Source organism: Rhea pennata, chromosome 2 (assembly GCF_028389875.1).
Source record: "Rhea pennata isolate bPtePen1 chromosome 2, bPtePen1.pri, whole genome shotgun sequence".
Lineage (NCBI taxonomy): Eukaryota > Metazoa > Chordata > Aves > Rheiformes > Rheidae > Rhea > Rhea pennata.
Window position 1 is genome coordinate 19366306 of NC_084664.1, and position 14940 is coordinate 19381245.

General features: G+C 35.3%; 1 protein-coding gene across 2 annotated transcripts in view; it reads left to right on the forward strand.

Moving 5' to 3' along the window:
• PRTFDC1 (phosphoribosyl transferase domain containing 1) overlaps positions 1 to 14940 on the forward strand; it is a 48017-nt gene that overhangs the window by 5982 nt on the left and 27095 nt on the right. For both annotated transcript variants that reach the window (XM_062567700.1, XM_062567701.1), the window contains exon 3: positions 833 to 1016. In XM_062567700.1, coding sequence (XP_062423684.1) covers positions 833 to 1016 — 184 coding nt within the window. The remainder of the gene's footprint in view (positions 1 to 832; positions 1017 to 14940) is intronic.

A 14940-nucleotide genomic window follows, 5' to 3' on the forward strand; every position in this document is an offset into this window, starting at 1 on the left:
CCAGAAATCAAAGCCACTTAAGATGATCACTTGTGTTTTTTTTTTTTCCCTTTGTTTTGAAGATTTATCTGGTATTGTTTGGGAACGATGTGAATCTTGGTTTCAATCAGTCACATTGTGTTTGAGATGCACAACTGTCAAAGAGAGATAGATATAGGTACCCTACAATTCCAGATTAATCAGAGCATAACCTTGAGTAATAACCTATGTGTGTTACCTTGAGCAAATTACTTAATTCATTGCATTGTTTATTTCCAGTGTGGAATAGTGATAATGTGCATTTTTCAAAAAATGTTGATTGATGTGATAGTTCTTTATAGTATTTTGTTTACATATTTATTAAAATTGTAGGGATACCATTTTCCAAAGCCTGTCAGTATGAAATATTTCTAACATCTTATCTTTCATTTAATTTATCTTTTAAAGTAACTAACATAACAAATTATGTGATTATACAGAATTATTTTGTATTCATGTCTCCTGCAAGGTAAAACTTAAGGCTTAATTTCTTTAAAGACCTCCAACATCTCTGAAATACTTATGCATTCAATATATGCTGAGAAGTGTTACTACCTTTTCTATAACTGGGGAATTAATGCATTTAAGATTAACCAATTAGATTCATATGCTTTGCATCTTGCACCCTACATTCCATATCACCCAACATTGTGAACTTGATCCAAAACATATTCAAGTCAAATCAAGAAACATGTGCAGGCTGTAGGTCAAGCTAAATACTCATTCTGATGTTTCTTTGTAATCACAAGGGAAGCATATTATGAACTTGGAGAATCCGCATCTAATGTTATTTTATCCTTAATTTTTACTTCAGGACAGAACGATTGGCCAAAGATATTATGCAAGACATTGGAGACAATGATATTGTGGTTCTCTGTGTACTCAAAGGTGGCTACAAGTTCTGTGCTGACCTTGTGGAGCACATTAAAAATCTCAGCAGAAATTCAGAAAGATTCATCTCCATGAAAGTCGATTTTGTTAGACTGAAAAGTTATCACGTAAGTCAACAGCTTATTTGTGTAAATTTTGGCTGTATTCTCATAATAAATAGTAGACTTCTGTAGTGGAAGTAAAAATAATCTTTTAGATTATAAGAAATCCGATGTGATTTTTTTTAAAAAAATGATGAGGATTTTTTCTTTACTTTATGAATAACATGAGTGATGACATGAAGCATCCTCAGGCTGTATTTTTTTTCATTTAATCTGTCCTCACTTTTGGACAGAAAATTAGTCATATTTCTAACATGTAAAATATCTGCGTGTTGTTTGTTCTCAGATTCCTCAGCAATCCTGTCAAGTTTATTTCTCGTTACTTCATTTGCCACCTCCCCTCATAGTTATGTTTAGCATAACTGCAAGATGATGAATCTATGTCTTATTCTGAATGTTTAATGCTAATTAAATTAAATGTTTTATTCTTCATAACATGCAATTTACATGATAGCAGAATATACCACTAGATGATGATAGTGCTTTATAATAAAATGAAATAAGACATTGAACCAAATCCAGTGCTGAGGTAGAAGTTAAGACTTTTTGTTATCTTCAGAGAAAATTATGCAATAATGATTCATTTGTTTCAGTGAGAAGAGTTGCCTCTTTTTAGAAAGATTGGTTACAGTTTTTGTTTGCATAAACTATACATTTATTTTCTACCTTTTATTCCACACTGTATATAGAGAGAGCATTTCTATAAGTTGTCCTAGAAATGTCTAAGGAAGTACACCAAATACCTGTAGTGATAATAAGCTTTCTCTTTGACCACAAATGCAACCTGCTGAGTTTGGTGGCTCCTACAATAGCTCTACCTCCTTTCCACAGAAAGAGGTTGATGGGTTGGTATTTTGCTCCAAAGCCAGCGACTGTAACCTTTTCCTAATTTTCACAAATACAGCCTACATTTTTTTCCATCATGGAAGAGACCTGGATGAGAGCCTTTTGTAGCCATTTGATCAGGATTTGGTCCTGGGACTTTTCTTTTGAGAACTGGTTTGGTCTGTGAAGGACATGTGCAGTACAACTATTGCACTGTTTCTAGCCATTTAGTGGAATTATAAAAGATCTAGTTAATAAACTAAAATACATATTTGTCTCACATATTGATGTGTGGAAATTATAATTGATTTTTTTGGTGTGGTAATGCTAGCACTTTTGTTTTATAACAATGCTTTGCTAATGGTAGGATTATTTAAAATGATTTTTACTTTGCACCTGACATTCTAGGTAATGCACATACTTTTCCTATTGGGTTGTCTTTTATTTAGTATGAAGATACCCAATTTTGTAAAGTTATTTTCCTTAGTGACAAGCCAAGTCTTATTAGGAATACTACCTCGTAACCAATGAGTGGCAGGAGATGTATACAATGTGGAAATCTCTCCATCATTTTTTAGGAAATGAAGGAAAAGTATATATAAAATATATATATAAAGCTGAAACTGCAGTGAAAATTTGGTTATGCTGGAAGTAATTACTGAATCCTAGATAATCCTAGTATTTAATGACTGTGGGCATTCTGTATCTTAGCTTTTTTACCTTCATCAGGAAGGTAACTGCTTCCTCAAACCTAGGGGGTGCTAGAACTAACAGAAACTAGCTTGCAGCTAGTTTTTAAAAACATAATCCTCTTTTTTCTGTAAGTGCTTCCAAACAGGTGTCATGTATTTAGAGACTAGAGCTGTGCTTGAGTTAGTGCTGAGTATGGAACCTTGAACAGTGCTTGATTTCTGCTTGGTCTTGAGAAGCTGGGTGACACTACAGTATAAATTTAAAATTGGTGCATTCATTCAACAAGTGAAAGGTAAAAACAATGCAAACTAAAGTCCTGATATCACTATCTGCCGTCCTTTGGGTTTTACATCATCATTTTGTGTGTTCTGTCCAACTGGAGGCTAGGGTAGGTTCTGTAAAATTTGAGATCATAGCCCTTTGCAACATAGCTGTGATCAGAACATTTGAGTCGCTAGTTTTTATTAGTTTGAGTGACCCTGTATCCCAGCCCTATATGAGATTTCCAAATCTCCCATGTCAGTTTATTCAGTATTAGCATACCTCTCACAGTGTTTTTAGACTTTAATCGCAGGCAAATACTACATGCTGCTTGGAGCCTTGGAGCATTATCATCTTTACATCCTTCCTTCTCTTTACTTTTTCTGTTCTACCTTCTATTAGGACTTACTATTATTCTCTACTCATTTTTCTCCCTTTTTATCCCTCTCTCATTTTACAGATACTGTTCTTCTCATGTAATATCTTCTGCTTCCTTTTACTAACTGTTTTCTGTTTCTCTCCTAAAGGGATTCCTGCTGCTCTCAGTACATTTCCTTCAGATATGTCTCCCTTCCCCACCCCTGTCTGTCTAAATCCAACAACTAACTTCAGCTCAAACTGATGGGATTTTTGAATTGGCTCATTCCAACTTCAGTACAAAAAGGTTAGTCGATTTTTTGAGGTTGTAACTGAAAATGGGATTTCTTGATTTAATTGTGTTGCAAAAATGACCTCTAATTAGGGTCCAAACTCTGGTTTTGGCATCAGTGAAAGCACATCTTAACTGTGACGTATCAGCAAAAAATATCATATTTTGATGTCTGGCATACAGAGATGATGGCCTTTCAAATAAAAGGAGACTGCAAATTAGTCCAGCTTTACAGGGCTCTCTGTTTTTAAAACCTGTCATATTCCACAATTTAGACAGTTTAAGTAAAATCTTAAGAACTGCTTTCACATTAAGTAGCTGGAAGTTGGACATACAAATTCTTTTTTAGAGTTTAGACTCTAAAATTTGAACTATGTTTTCCATTTCTTTATTTTTTTTTGTTAGAATGATAATATGATACAGAAAAGAAAGAGATAAGATTTTTATACATGTAGAAAAACTTACAGGCTCCAGTTTAGATTAGTAAAGAAAAAAATCGATGTGCCTAGTTATAAGCAAAGTTTATGTCTGGATCTGTAAATTTAGAAATATATACAAAGGAACACTAGATTATGTTTCAAAATTTATGTTTTGAAAGCTTCTTAATCAGTAAGAATAACATTTTTAAAATTACGGAACGGGAAAGAATCATCGTTGGAATATATGCGGAAGGGTATCCTCCATATAAATATGATAAACTCTTTGAAGAATGTGGCTTCTTGTAGACTTACAGGCAGTGTGACACTTTTTCTCCTGTAAATTTTACGCATTTGAATGATTACCAGAAGCTCAAAATAAGGAGATTATTTAAGTGGGGATTTGATTAGAGACTATGATGACTTTTCACACTTCTAGCACAACAGGGAAATTAAAAGAAAGGTCCAAGGTGAGAGTTAGAAAGGTGATTTTTAAGAAATAAACATATATAAAAGTAGCATGTAGACTTAAGGGCAAGAGTCAGGAAGCAGATGAGGGGGGAAATAATATCCAATGATAGTGATTTGAATGAGAAGCAGCTTAGTTCTAAGAGGCAGAAAGGAAAAAAGGTTAAGGTTCGTTTTTGAAAGGACTGGTGAGTAGCAAGGCAACAAGTCTTGTGGATAGACAAGGAAGCACTACTTCAGTCCTCAAATGAAATATGATGAGGGTGTGGATAAGTTGCATGGGAGGAATTAGGGGAAAAATGTATTCTGGAAACACTAACGTAAGAGCTGATAGAATTTGGCAGTACCTTAGATACTAAGTTACAAGAGATGGGGTTTGAATACAGCACAGGTGAGGAACAGTGAAGTTAATTTAAGAGATTTTTTTGAGTTTAAAATTGGCAGAATAAAATTAAATGTATTCAATTTTCACCATACCATTTTTTTTCCTGAGTGGTAACTCATCCACAATGAATCAGAGCTCTGAAATTGAAAAGAAGGTGAGAGTTTAAGGTTCATAGAAGAATTTGAAAGTATTTTCAGAAATACGGTAGTTTGAAGTCCTTGATAAAAACTGGTGGAAGAAGATGATGGGCTTGGGAATGTAACCCAAGAACAACATGACACCAACAAGAAAGGTAAGAATTATGAATCCAGAAAATCTTTAATATTTTTGTGATATTGATAACTTCAATTTATTAAAGAACTAATTAAGAAGAATCCATAGGGAAGTAGAGCAGAGGAAGCAGGAGAGTATTTTACCAGAGTGTTCACAGTCTAATGGAGAGGACTAGATAAGAAAGAATGCATGAAGATGAGGGAAAGGGGGTGAACAAAGGAATGAAAGAAGATGGGTGGCAGAAACAGAGGGCTAAAAGAAATCTCTTTTAATAAAAGACTGTGAGATCACTTAAGTCTTAGACTTTGTGTAAGCTGATAGAGGACAAAGTGAAAGTGAGTGTGTTTGTATCAGTTTTCTTCTGTTAAGTACACCCTTAACAATAGTAAGAACTTCTCTTTGTTCGGTGTGGAACAGAGAATTTAAGACAAACTAATAAAGGTAAAAGTTGAGTTAGAACATGAGATAAGAGAGGACATTCTCGCTTACCAGGTCTAAACCCTTGTTAATAGATTCAGCAACATCACTTAGTCCTTTTCCAAGTCAAATTTGATCTTTAAACCAAAGCTCAGTTTGAAATTGAATTGGAAAAATTCAGGAAAGGAGCAGAGGAAGTATGCAGAGTCTGTAGACTTTCTTGAGGAGTTCTCAGCAACCTGTCAATAGAAGATAAAGTAGATGTGTAAGAACTAATATTTCTATAGTGGACTTTGATGGAAGCTAAAATTGGGCGTTGGTATGATGGAGAGAAAAAAGAACATATACTTTTATTAGGCAGACCAGTATGCTTTCTATGTGCATAGTTATTTGTTCTTGTTAAAATTTTAGTATTCCCGTATCATTTTCCATAGATGTCTATTTAACACTTGTAATTCATGCATGATGCAGATAAGTATGGTAATAAACATTGAATTTGGTGGAAGGGCAGGGGAATCTCAGTGGCATGCTTTTGCAGTGAAAACCATGTTAGTCTAGCAGTGAGATTGAGAGAGTTTGGCTTTTCATTAAGGCTTCTGTGATTTCTTTGGTTATTCTTGTATGGACTAAAATGCCAGAAAATGAGCATTCATCTGTGTTATTTTTTAACTGTGGACATCTGAAAGAGGATAGCAGATGAACCAAACTGTGATATTCAGATTATACCACTTAGTTGTGAATTCCATTTCAAGTGCAGATTATTACAGAATATTGCTGTATTTTCTTTGTAGTACCTGAACTGTGGATTCTGGAAGTGCATTTTTCATCTTCCAATGCCAGGAATATATTGTTGAAAATTATCCTCAAAAATATAAATGAACTTCAAAGGAATGTTGCTTACTAATCACATAGAGGAAACTTGTAGAAGAGTGTGTATTGAGCTAAATTATGTAATTGTTTAAAATTAATGTTATTTATGGTTTTTAGAGCATAAATAATTTAAAAAAATACAGCCTCTGAATTGCAGTCCATGCACAATGGTTACATTGATATCTGTTCACAAACAAATACGTTGACATGATCTGTTTCCTCTTCAGCCTCCAGTTGTTTGAAATATATTTACAACTGTTGATTATTAATCTTGGCATAAACAGGACTGTTAGTACTGCACAATTCTGAAAACAAGCAACAAAACAAGCATTGTTTATTAGAAATCTGAGTGTTTTTGTCTGTATGAGGCCATTTCAGTAAATAGTTTTGCTAAATCTCTACCGTAGGAGTGAGGAAACAGAGGGATTTTATAATGAATAAATTGTAAGCCATTTGGTAAATGTAGTAAAATTACATATTTTTCTGCCTTGTAGCTTTACTTCTAAAATGCCATTACTAAGTACTTACACCTTAAAAAATACCAAAGCATGAGGCATCAGACTATAATCACAGTGGAACAGGGTTTAAAATACTCTAATAAAGCACAAAATATTATGCTTTGCATAATAATATAGTGCTATTTAGTTTAATTTTACTGTATGAAACTTGTTTTTTTAAAAAATCAGTATGAACTTTGCATCTAAAAATGATGTATTGTAATCTGGAGCTTAAAAAAGGAAATAACTTTGTAATGCTTTCATTCATTTAACAACACAAAAGAAACACCTAAATGTATTGCTTGAGTTTAATGATGCATATCTGTACCCAAACTCTACCCCAGTGTTGTGATAATTGTTTATTTCAATGCCTGTGTGCCATGAAAACACAATTCGTGATCCTCTGAGAAAAATGTGCCTCCTGAGATGAAGGAGAATTCTCATTAGCTTTCTCTTGAGCAGGTTGTTGAATTCTCTTTATTTTGCTTTATGTATGCTGTCCAGCTGATGACGAGCCATCTTCCTTAATAGTAAGCAGCCATGGATGAATTAGAAATTGGAGCCTACCTGGTAGAATGAATTCCTATGAATTTTAAGGCCAAATTTTGCAAAAATGAACTCTAGGTCAGCTGCAGTTTATCAATTTGACATGCAAAGAAATAGCTTTGTTGTAAAAAAATTAGTTTTATTTATTTAATTTGGATAGGAGTTGTTACATGTACTAGACGTTCAAAAACTAAAATATACTCTTAATCTTTTTCAGATGCACAGCTTGCAGTCAGTGCAGTAGATCATGAACACTTATACAGAGATGAGAATTTTGCAGCACTATATACTATATATAGCCAATGGGCAACAAACAGTTGTCATTACTTTAGTCTTCAGAGACTACCAGTGTCAAGGATATGGACCTTAAATTTGTTGCTGCTCTGAGAAATACTACAGTGATTGTAGACCATGCAGCCAAAGAGCTGTCTTTCTTACAGGCAAGCTAAACTTTAGATTTGGGACTAGAATTCTACTCCTAGCAAAGATTCAAAGGGATCTTATCTTGGTGTACTTTTCCATGTCTATAAATGGATAAAATGAATCTGTTTCAGCCCAGATGAGACTGGCTACCGGAGGCTTCCTATCTGAGTTGCCTCAGCTGTCTAGATTCATCTTAGCCATCACATGCATCTCAGCCAGCAAATCTGAGGCTCCAGTAGTGTGTGCCAGAGGGGGAAGCACTGGGGTCAGCCTGTGGGCCATAGCTTCTTTAGTCAACACAGCTTCTGCTGGGAAAAGAAGCCTGCACATGTCTAGGGATGATAATTACTAAGGGTCCAGTGTGACAAGCCTCAGAAATGCCCTTTCATATTATCAGAGAGCTACACCTCAGAAATGGCAGAGGGAACATGGAGTATTTCAGCCCTAATTTTAGGGAACCAGCTTACTTTTCATAATATTCTAGGACAAACTGGAGAAGATGTCACTTTGAAGTTCAGTATCTCAGACCTTTCAAGGTCTGGAAGCAGGGATCTAAAGCTTCCACTTGGTTGCAGAGTCAGGAGATATGAGAGCTTAAATTCATCTCTCGCTCAGGGCTATTTTGAGCATAAAGAGGAAGAAAATGTTTCTGATTTAAGTTATTTTAATGAAAGCACTTAGTATTTTCCTATTGGACACTGCTTCAAGGCTTGAAGTGTTACTGATAATATAAGTAGGTATTAATTTGTGGGCATAGTTCAGGAAAGGTCATAATAAACCTGTAATACAGTCAGTTTATCAAGTTTATCTGTAATGGATCAGATAATACACCTACACACCACTTAAATATGTTAACACCATCTGAATTCTTAGTGATTTTTTTAAAGTATGAGTAAGTGTTTCAGTGACTCACATAAACTATTTGGGAGAACCAAACAGATCAGCCGGGGGAGAACTGAGTAGGAAGCAGTCTGATTGCCATGGGGACAGAATGAGAACAGATGTGTCAATGGAGGCAGAGCAGTAACAAGTTGTAGGAAAGCTCTCTCACAATATCTAAATACTATTTTAAGATATTTATGGGGCATAAAGCAAGTAATTACTTGCCTTATCAAGATACTTTTCATTTTTATCTATTCTTCCCTATATTGCCTTCCTTCATACTTGTTTATGATTTTTAGCTGTGGAATTCTTTTTTCTAACTTAAAAAACAAACCAATCTAACTTAGTTTTCATGTCGTATTTGTTGATACTCTGTTCTTCTGGGCTTTAGATCTAATGCCATGTCCATGAGAAGTTTCCTCTAATCTTTCTGCAGAAATTTGTCTCCCTCTGGGTCACATTTTTCTAAGTAGCTGTAATGTTTTCACTTGAAAAATATTTTCAGAATTGAAATAAATGTTTAAGATTATAGTATGTTACAGAGGGCACAGCTACGATTTGTAAACAGACTTTTAGATCTAATGGGGGTTTTTTTTGTAAGTTTTTTTTTAACATGTTTTCTTCATTGCTTATTTTTAAGCAGTCCTAACTTTTGGAACATCTTTAACATTTGAGACTAAAGATGTTCTTAAAATTGCTGAGATTTAGAACAGATTCAAAGCATCAAGGAATTTCCTTGAAAGCATACAAGAGGTCATCTTGTAAAGAAGGTAGATTCTAAAGTTCCCCTGGATACAGTATTTGTTGTAAAACAGTGGTTTATTACGAAGTCTAAAAGATTAAATTTCAGTCTTAGTAAAATAATTTATTTCATGTTCTGCCAAAAAATGCAGCAAGCTACCACCACATTATGATATTTGCAGCAATACTGTATGTCACTGTTAGTCTCTCCTATTTTCAGTCTCCTTCACAGATTTTTACAGTGACAGGGAGGCAGACCCTTCTTTATAAGGAATGTCCAGAATAGGATGATTGCTAATTCTGTTGCACAAATAAGATATAGCAAGTTTGAAAGTGCTATGACATGTTTATGCATTGGCAAAGTATCACCTTGATTAATTACTTGGATACTAATAATACTATTTACCGTGTATTTTTAAAAATTAAGATCTGGAATGGGACAAAATTAATTAAAAGAAGCCCGAGGATTCTACTTTTCCCAAGGAATTCTAGGACTGTGTTCTACTGGCATCTCTTAAATGCCGTTTCTTAAAACAGATCATAGCATGTGTGATTTTCATGCTATGCCACATCCCAGGGGTACTGTAAGGTGTAAAAAATGATACTTTATAGGAATATGGCAATAACAAGACGTACTTGCACTCTTCATCCGTGTGGCGAATACAAAATTCTTTTTAGTTTACATTTGATAAATGGAAGTTACAGTATTTCATTAGAGAAAAAATACTGTAAAATAACCTTGCAAGAAAATTCACTAAGGATATGCGTGTTGTCAAAATTTTCTTAGTTGTCACTAGCCAAGGGACTAAATGTTTAGTGATATGAAAGGGAGCACCACGGAGTCAGTCACTGATGCAGTACACTTCAGATTGCTGGAAGGGATTAAGAGTTTGAGGTTTTTGTAAGTCTCATCTCTTGAGAATCTGCTTTCACCATCTGTGTGTTGTCTCAGCCTGTAGCTATTTGACAAATTTGAAGATTTGAAGATCTTACCTTCCTTTTATCACCAAATCCTAGAAATTGCTCATTGTCAAGGTCAGGGGATTAGTACTTTGTGCTTAGTCTAGAAAAAGCTGTTTTTTCTTGTGCTTTCAGAAAGCCCCAAGGGGACCAGCGGGTTCTTAGGTACAGAACTACAGATTCACTAGATGATTTCCCACAGTGTTAATTTACTTTTTTGCATTACTCAATACCACAGTCAAAAGGATGGGTAACATGGTAGAAGTACAATCTAGTAGTGTCCCAACTGACACAGCAGGACCCTCTGCTGAGGCTGAGAAACATGGCTTCTAGTCCTGCTGCTGTGATGTTCATGCATTTAATGCTGCATACTAATTGGATAAAAGACAGATAGCCCAGGAAACGTGGACTTGAATCAGAACTGTCCTTTTCGTAGCTGAGTTCAGTCTAGTTGGCCATAGCTTGCTGATGTCCTCCATGATTTTTGCTTTACTCTCTGCATAGTCACATGAGGAAGCCTTCTCCTATACTCTGTAGCTTATAACAGTCTCCTGAGAGCTGAGGGATAAAGGAAGCCCAGGTCTCCTGTTCTATGAGTGTGTGCTTTTATTAATTAGTTTATTACCACAAAAGATGGACAGCCCTACTAATGCCGCCCAGCAGTCCAAACTGAGTGGAGGAGTAGGATTAAGGCAGTTCTGGAGAGTATACTTCCTAAATTGTTCTCTTGTCTGTAAGTTTTAAATTTGACTTGCTTCCCATATCTGGAAATGTGGTGTGAATCCCACTTTGAGTCAACAGCCCTATTCAAATGTTAGTACCTTTTCTCATCCTGGAACATACACAATTTTTATACTTACTTTTTAGATGTTTTCGCTATTTTACAGAATAAAAAGTTATAGTACAAGAAAGCCCCAGACTACACTCTGTGGAGATTAACCTGAGTTTTGAAGAGATATTGTATTTTTGATATATGTATGATTCAAAAAACTCAATATTACAAGTTCTTGAATTCAGTTGTTGCTGATCTTAAATGTACAGGTACTATTTGAGGCATATATGTGGTGCTGTTACATTTTAAAATTGTTTCTGTCGCTGATAAAAGTATACCCAAAACAGTCCTGCTCACAGGTGAAACTGCTTGCAAAGTGATATAACACCTGGAAAATTAGTGGAGACAGGACAGCATGGTATATCATTTAACAATTACCCTGAGTTACTGATGAGTAGAGTTACAGCATGGTAGATTCTTTTTTAATTAGTTCTTTAGCATGCAAACATTTCTCTGTCAGTAATAAAAAATATATCAAGAGGAAAACTAAAAAATGTCAGTTTCTTTTCAAAGGAGATAGACAAAATAAAGCTGTTCAGTTCTGTCTCTGGAAAAGTGTACTTCGTTCCAGATATAGCAGATATTTTGGTATGTTGCTGTTGCATTAATGTGTACATTTTTCAGTGAGGGTTGGTAAGAATGAGACACTGTAGACCATCTTCTAATGGCAAAGTGGAAATTTAGTTTTAAGGACAAACAGAATATGCAAATTGGAGAAAATGGATTAATAGAACTGATTCTATGAAGGCTAGCATGTATCTTGATTTTATTCTGAATGCTGCTGGTTTATCTTCCTGGAACCTTATGTGGACGAAAACCTTATTTTCCCAGAAAGTGCTTGTTCTGCTGGGCATGTGCAGAGAACGTCATCTGCATACATGCAGCATCCAGTTTAGAATCTCTTACTTGTTTTGGAGATCTTGCATGAATATCTCCTAATTGGCCTCTCTTAGCCTTTGCGTGTGTACGTGTGTGTGTGTGCGCGCGTGCGTGCGTGTGAAGGACAGACTTCTGTTCAACATTTAGTTCTATTAGTTGTAATACTGATGAGAAATGACAGATCTGTTCTCACTCTGCCTAATTTAACACAGAGCAATTAACTCTGTAAGACACTTCAGCTCCTTTATCCTAAGGGTAATATTGATAAAATACTCAGAAATTCAAAGTGACCAGAACAAACATTTATGTGAATCCAAAAAAAAGTTGTATTTCCAAAGGATTTGCATTGCATAGCTGGTTGAATTTTTAACTTAACTAATTGGACTGCATGCAAGTTCACCTTTGTTAGACATCAGAGAGCATACATCAGAGTTATGAATGCCTTAACTGGGAGGGGAAGAGATTCAAGGACAATTTATGCTTTATTAGACACCAGATAATGTATACTTAAGCTTCCCCAGAAAGGGATAAATTTTCTAATATCTACTACATCATGAACTCTTACTGAAGCTTTTCATATGGATAGCTTCATAACATTTCATTTCAGTGTGGATTTTCCAGTGTGTAATGATGGCTGAGCTTATACTTATTGCTTCCCTCCATGGGAGGCAGGATCTATTTCTCTTCATACCTATTCTCATAAAACTAATAGGAACTTAATATCTTTGAGCACATTAACCCCTGTCAGCCTTTGGAGTACTCAAGCAAGAGAAGGAATGACTGAGTGATAGATTTTTTTAGGAAACAGTTTAAAGGTGAAACAGAAGAGCTTTGTATGGCACAAGCAAAGAAGAAAGAGAACTTAAATAATTAAATGTCAGAGCAAAGCAATGCCAAAGTTGTGCTACCTTGCATTACATTATAGAAAACATCTTATGTAGACTAAGCTTTAATAAAATTTTTGAACACCTGTATTTCTGTTTTGTTTACAACATGGATCTCCCTGGCTCTTCAAATTTTTCTGAGTGATAAGATACATATTTTTTGCACGTATATTCCAATAAAAAAGGAATACTTGCTTAGTATTTTTTTTTCCTTTAGAGACAATCATCTAAGCTTGAAAAGACCAGATTACCTTCAGCTCACATTTTGGGTCATGCATTGCAAATACCAGGCCTTGGGGTTCTAAGTTGAGTATCTTACTCACTCATTCACTAACAAGAACCATCAGAATGTTCCATTTCGTTTTATTCTTGCTACTGTGGTAAAATACAAACGTAAAACTGAAATCTAAATACACACTGCAGCTTAATATTGTCAGTTGCTGAAATATTTGCAAAATAAACAAACCAAAAGAAATTCAGTCTCAGACATTGTTATTTAAGGTAATAGTGGTGTAAATATGGTCTTCAGTGTTATTGCACTTAGAAAGGATCATATGTTTTTAGTCTTCAGATATGATGCTCTAAATATAAAGGCTATATGTTTAATGAAATTGCACCCGTTGTTAGTTCTGTGAGTATTTTCAATAGAATTTCAGAATAAACAATTGTTGCTTGTTTCACCTTGTTTGTGGTGAGAAGAATTAACTATACTTATACAATGCAGTTCTTTATGGTGAAAGTGGGGTTTCTTCTCAGGAATTTATGTCTATTGCAAGATACCTTACCTTCTTTGGATGAAATAAGGAGAAGGCATGCAGTCTTCGTATGCAATAAATTACTGAATGTGTGAACACATGATTGCAAACAATCCATTTTACCAAGTTTAATAACTTACTGTTGCTCTGAGAGTTGTTTAAGCTAAGGATCTACTTTGCTTTTATAGTAGGGAAGAAACATGTACATCTGTTACCACCTGTCAGCTAATGAGGAATACTCTGCTGAATTACAGTAACTTAATTGCTTGTGTTATGCTGTCCAAAGCCCACATTTTCCTCGCAGAACTCTGGCCTTCCCTGGAACTGGATAAGCTCTCCTGAATTTGAAGCAGTTCCAAACCTTTGTGATGGCCCTTTTTGCTAAGGAATAACAACATGGAGAAAAAGAATAGAAAATAACTTCAAATTATTTATATTGTAGATCTAACCATAGATCTGTATGGTTATATAGCTCTATATACCTCTATACCATAGAGGTGTGAAGGTATACTTTATACTGTAGTAACTGAAGCTCGGATAGGTATATCCACAGCAGGTTCAAATTGACTATCTCAGGTTATACTGGCAAGGGCAATGGCACAGATCTCAGCACAGCATAGTCAGTGATGTAGTTACCAAGAAGCTCAGGAAGGCATTATAGCCTCAACTTTAAAGCTAATATAGATATATTAAACTGTCAGCATTTCAGTGTAAATGTACCTGTAGTATCAAGTGGCAGATGGTATTGAACAGTTCCTGCAGGATAAATGGCGTTCTGACAGTGGGTGTGTGCTAGAGTTCCTACTATGCTTGATTTCCGGTTGGTTCAGCATCACCGACTTGTTTGCAGGATATTCAGGGCACCTCCTACAGACATATCAGTGATCTCGCATTTGATTATTTTGAATGTGAGTGTGCCTGGTAGGTTGCAGCCTGCACTTGGAAATACATTTGAGTGTGAGAAAGGGAAGTATGCTTTCCAGGCTTTGCTGGCGAGAGCTTCATGTCTTTTGCATTCATTTGCACAAGTCTCCAATTTAACATTACCAGTTGTCTTCTTAATGCTGCTAGAAACTACATAGTCTTTCTAGTTTCTTGCCACGAAAACCGTAACAGCCCATGTTTTGGCCTGTGCTCTTGAGGTCCATTGTTCGTAGCTATCATTCTTTAGAGAAGAAACCCCAAATACTATCAGTTCAAGTATATGTTGCTGGTAAGAACATATTACCACTCCGGTGATGTTCTTACTTCTGCTGATATATTGAGGATAGTTT